A 5,343-nucleotide genomic window follows, 5' to 3' on the forward strand; every position below is an offset into this window, starting at 1 on the left:
TTATCAAACTTTTATATTTTTCTAGTTCAATGATAAAAATAGATCTAATTATCAAGTTTAAGTGGTAAAGTAAATAAAATAAATCTAATTTTCAATTTAACCTTGTTTTTAAAAAAAAAAACTAATAAATTTTGGTTTCATCTATTTTGATTGATTGTATTTTTTTGAAAAATTAAATTAAATTAATTTATTATATAAATATATTAATAAAAAATTTATAATTATTGAGATTAATTTCATTTCCGCCCCTGCTGACTTCTGAGCATGGAGACAGCTTCAATCATTAACATTCGACTCTTCCCATGACAGATCCGATGTTTTTTCTTTCTTTTTATTTTACCTGTTTCGCCAACCTGTGTGCTCTTCTCCATATCTTTTACTCTTCCACTTGCTTCCTCTTTTTGATTGTTCATAAACATCAAGCTCCCTTAACAGGTCCCATTCTTTTGAGCCGAATCTTTGCTTCTTTTCTTCTCTGTCGTGCCTCTTAAGGTAACCCCATTGAAACTTTTATACGAGTGGATATACTTCATCTTGTTTTAGTAAAACTCAATAGAATAATGCAAGTAGGCCATTACTTGTTATTTTATTGGTTTTCTGGATCTGTTTTTATGCATGCCTTTTAAGGGATCTGGTTCATTACAGCAGATAGTTTCTTTTCAAAATCCCAATGTCCTGCTGCTTCTTTTGATGTTATCTTTGCTCCTAAGTTAGTTTTCAATTAATGATAGTGTGGTTTGTTTTTCTTTTGGTGATTGGTTTTCAGAAATTTGGTAGGATGAGAGAATTGGGATTGATTTTATTGTCTGTTCTATTAATTTTTGCGACACTTGAAGTGGTTGCATCACATGGAGATCAGCCTCTTTCAACTATTGCTGCTCAAAAGGCAATTTTTGCTCTCCATCATCAAGCTTACATAAAAGTCTCACCTACCCTTCTTGGGTTGAAGGTAAAGCTTTTGTAGTTGCCAAGTTATCACCTTTTCCTTTTGGGGGAAAATGATTACTTCAGTTTATTCTTGATGGTAGTTGATTTAATGTCAACATTTCACCCATTAAGTAAAAAACGAACAAAAACCAAATAGATACTGCAAAACTGTTTATAAAACATTCGTGAGTATTGCAGGGTCAAAATACAGATTGGGTGACAGTGGAGTTCAGTTCTCCAAATCCATCAGTTGAGGATTGGATTGGAGTGTTTTCTCCTTCCAATTTCAGGTATAACATGCCTAGTTCTCTCTAGCATATGTTTCCAACCATGTTTTCGTGTGACTATATGCGAAGTTCAATCTCGAAACTGACCTGTTTCTAAATTTGCAGCGCTTCTTCCTGTCCTGCTCCAGCTGATAATCCATGGGTAGAGCCTCCATTGTTGTGTTCAGCTCCTATTAAGGTTCATCAACTGCTTGCTTTGTCTTCTACTTTGATGAAAAATAGTTGCTCTTTGTTTTAAGTGGGGCAAGATGTAAATGATGTGAAATTTAACTTTCTCACCTCCTCTTGCAGTATCAGTATGCAAACTATAGGACTCCAAAGTACAAAGAAACTGGAAAAGGCTCGTTGAAGCTTCAGTTGATTAACCAGAGATCTGATTTCTCTTTCGCGCTATTTTCCGGCGGTTTGTCAAATGTATGCTTTTAATCATCTTTTCTCTATAGTATGCATATTCATTTGAAGATCAATTTGTCTCATTAAAACACCAACCAAATAGTGGGGGATCCAATCATAGTACTGTGTTGGCTGCTAGTGCTCATTTTCATGAATTTTTCTCATCAAGCCTGTATGAGTACTAGGGCTACTTAATGGATTCAAACTTGATCATCCTATCCACTGTTAATTTATATGTTCCCTTTTTTCTTGATTATATTGTAGCCAAAGGTGATAGCGGCGTCGAATAAAGTTGCATTCTCAAATCCAAAAGCACCAGTTTACCCACGATTAGCTCAAGGAAAAGTATGGAATGAAGTAAGTCTAATTTCTCTCTACTTTCCGGCCAATTTGTATGTATATCATAGAAGGACAAAGGTTCTTATGCTGCTTGTATCGGATTCCGACATAAAAACTTATTATTGTATTGCATTGCACCCTTTCTATAGACAAGCAATAGTATTGTGAACAATTTTTACATATCCTGCATATTACTATTTTGCTTTGGAGATAATACAACTGAAATCTGATTCCCAGATGACTGTTACTTGGACCAGTGGATATGGGATTGGTGAAGCTGTACCTTTTGTTGAATGGGGTCCAAATGGAGGACAGCCAATTCGTTCACCAGCTGGAACGCTTACTTTTGATAGGAACAGCATGTGTGGTGTGTAACCCATTAACCCACATTTTGCTTTGCGATGCTTGTGATCTTAAAATGAATGTGATTCCCATGCAGCATTGAGGATTAGACATAAGTCGGTTAAAAGAACCATGAGGTAAAAGAGAACCTATAAAACATTTCCAACATTAAGAAGAGGAGAAAGGATGATTCCAAGAGCTTGGGTTCATTTTTATGTTAGCATTAAATGTTTTCCCAGTTCTATCAAGTAGAGCTAGTGAGTTGACCGTTCTTATAATCTAGAATTTAGCTATGTCACAAATGATTTGATATCTATTTCTTCTGTGTATCCTTTTAGTCGATAAGGCTTCTTCATGAAGTTCTTGCACAATAAGCTAAGATTATTTGCTGAAAACCATAAATGCTTTGCCTGAGTTGTTTCTCAAGTTAGAAAGGCATTTGATTTGTGTTATCATGTAAATGTGCTCAGGTGAACCTGCAAGAACAGTGGGATGGCGAGATCCCGGATTTATACACACCAGTTTTCTGAAGGAGTTGTGGCCCAACACATTGTATGCTACATTTCCTTATAGCTTCATGTACTAGATTCTGGCTATAAATGACACATGGGTATTGGAAATTCAATTACCATGGATCAATAGTTTAGTTATATTCCATGAACTATTTCTAGAGTAAACCAATGATCAACTCGTGTTATACGTGCTGCTGAACTTTACTAATTGAACTTACAGGTACACCTATAAGCTTGGACATATTTTGTCCAATGGAACATATGTTTGGAGTCAAGAATACAAGTTTAGAGCATCTCCTTATCCTGGTCAAAATTCTTTACAACGGGTCGTCATTTTCGGAGACATGGGAAAGGTTTGAACTTTTACACTGCATGCTCAGAAATGGCATAACGTTGCAACATTTTAATCGAAGAAATGAAAAGAAGAAAAGGTAATTTGTATCTTCAGCCCTAAGTTTTCCACCAATAAACAATTTCCATGATACACTGCAGGCTGAAGCTGATGGTTCCAATGAGTACAATGATTTCCAGCATGGCTCTCTAAACACTACAAAGCAGCTTATTAGAGACTTGAATAACATCGATGTAGCCTTCCTAATTGGAGACATATGTTATGCCAATGGGTACCTTTCACAATGGGACCAATTTACTGCACAAGTTGAGCCGATTGCTTCAACCGTTCCTTTCATGATTGCAAGGTCTGCCATAACTTACCTGGTGTACTTGATCATATGTATATATTTATATATCGGTATATTGTCGGCTTCATCTTAAATGGAAATTGGTGGTTTTTACTTTCAGTGGTAACCATGAGCGTGACTGGCCGGGAAGTGGATCCTTCTACGGGAACAAGGATTCCGGGGGAGAATGTGGCGTGTTGGCGGAGACTATGTTCTATGTCCCTACTGAAAACAGAGCAAAGTTCTGGTATAGGAATTTTTTTTACAATATCATATATGTTCAGTTTTCCTCTTTCTTTGCTATTGTGACTTGTTTGTGTATTATGTTTGAAGATATGCATGGGAATTGATCTAAAAGTTGGTAATTCTATCAGGTACTCAACGGACTACGGCATGTTCCGGTTCTGTGTAGCTGACACGGAACATGATTGGAGGGAAGGGACAGAGCAATATCAATTCATCGAGCACTGCCTTGCATCTGTTGATAGACAAAAGCAACCGTGGCTGATTTTCCTTGCACATAGAGTGTTGGGTTATTCTTCTGCAACCTTTTACGCTGATACGGGATCTTTTGGGGAACCAATGGGAAGGGAGAGCCTCCAAAAACTTTGGCAGAAGTACAAAGTTGACATTGCCATCTATGGGCATGCACACCACTATGAACGTACATGTCCGATTTACCAGGTACGTCAAGTTCTTCACACGGTGATGAAACTGTTAAGCATGCACTAATTTTCTGCATCGAATGCGGTTATCTTCGTTATGTTCTTCTTGAGCGTTCTGAAGTAGTATCTTTAAAGTATTGATCTAATATGAACTTCAACTCTTCGATTGCTCACCATCGGATTGATCATTGCTGCTGCAGAATATATGCACCAACAAGGAGAAACAACATTACAAAGGCGCCATGAACGGGACGATACATGTGGTTGCCGGTGGCGGAGGAGCAGGCCTTGCGGAATTTACAACCCTAAACACCAAATGGAGTTTCTTCAAAGACTACGATTACGGATTCGTAAAACTCACGGCGTTTGACCATTCGAGCCTCTTATTCGAATACAAGAAGAGCAGTGATGGAAAAGTGTATGATTCTTTCACAATATCCAGGGACTATAGGGACATCTTGGCTTGCACTGTTGATAGCTGCCCAAGTACAACCCTTGCCTCATAATCTAAATTAAAACACAGATTTTCCTTTCCTTGATATTAATAAAACTATTTTCCACACTCTAAACTTTTGCATTTCTGGTTTAATAGTTTAAGCTCCTAAATTATTACCACCTTTGACATTCTGTATATTTTTATTCTAAAAGGGTTTATGCACCATATAATTTTTTAAAAATTTATACAGAGTTAATTATACTAGACATTGATTATTAAATTTCATGATATTCTAATTGAATCTTTAAGTTATTAATATTGAATCAATCAAATATTGTTATCAACTTAGTTTAATTTCATAGTTAAATAATAGTTCGGATCTAAGTGTTAAACAAAACAAACATTATTGATGAAGATCTAAGTTACTCAACATATTTAAAATTTTATTCACATATTTTAAATATGCTCAAAGCATATCTAAGTTAAAATTTAACGACTAAATTGATGGCTAGGTTAGCAAAAACACTTGATTGATACAATACTAATATTTTAATCACTTAAGAACGATAAAGTTTGGCAACTAACTAGAATATTAGCCATAGTTCGGGCACATCTAACAATATTAACCCAATTGTATACATTTAATACAATTCTTATTACTACCTATACTCAAAATCTTTAAATAAAAATAATAATATATATTTAAGCACCTTCAAACCTAATTCTTAATTATTGTTATAGTGAATGTGCTGATTGAACTAA

The 5,343-nt window shown here is 35.6% G+C and overlaps 1 protein-coding gene across 2 annotated transcripts; it reads left to right on the plus strand.

Annotated features, from left to right (window-relative positions):
- Positions 1–229: 229 nt before the first annotated feature.
- LOC108461286 (probable inactive purple acid phosphatase 1) lies at positions 230–4,714 on the plus strand. 2 transcript variants are annotated; one of them, XM_017761084.2, is made up of 13 exons: positions 230–492; positions 767–949; positions 1,126–1,217; positions 1,320–1,392; positions 1,506–1,628; positions 1,872–1,964; positions 2,184–2,313; positions 2,759–2,840; positions 3,021–3,153; positions 3,293–3,498; positions 3,602–3,727; positions 3,855–4,164; positions 4,346–4,714. In XM_017761084.2, the coding sequence occupies exons 2-13, from the start codon at positions 779–781 to the stop codon at positions 4,649–4,651; spliced, it is 1,845 nt and encodes a 614-aa protein (XP_017616573.1). In that variant the 5' UTR covers positions 230–492; positions 767–778; the 3' UTR covers positions 4,652–4,714. The 2 variants fall into 2 exon arrangements, with proteins under 2 accessions (XP_017616573.1, XP_017616572.1); XM_017761083.2 differs by having other exon boundaries at positions 230–949.
- Positions 4,715–5,343: the final 629 nt, after the last annotated feature.

Source organism: Gossypium arboreum, chromosome 13 (genome assembly GCF_025698485.1).
Source record: "Gossypium arboreum isolate Shixiya-1 chromosome 13, ASM2569848v2, whole genome shotgun sequence".
NCBI lineage: Eukaryota > Viridiplantae > Streptophyta > Magnoliopsida > Malvales > Malvaceae > Gossypium > Gossypium arboreum.

What these genes read in the sequence shown, in the direction of transcription:
- LOC108461286 (XM_017761083.2), top strand. Translation starts at nt 725, where the DNA reads ATGATAGTGTGGTTTGTTTTTCTTTTGGTGATTGGTTTTCAGAAATTT. An exon ending in TTTTCTCCTTCCAATTTCAG is followed by an intron (nt 1,218 to 1,319) that starts GTATAACATGCC and finishes CTAAATTTGCAG; the next exon opens with CGCTTCTTCCTGTCCTGCTC. An exon ending in TGATAGGAACAGCATGTGTG is followed by an intron (nt 2,314 to 2,758) that starts GTGTGTAACCCA and finishes AAATGTGCTCAG; the next exon opens with GTGAACCTGCAAGAACAGTG.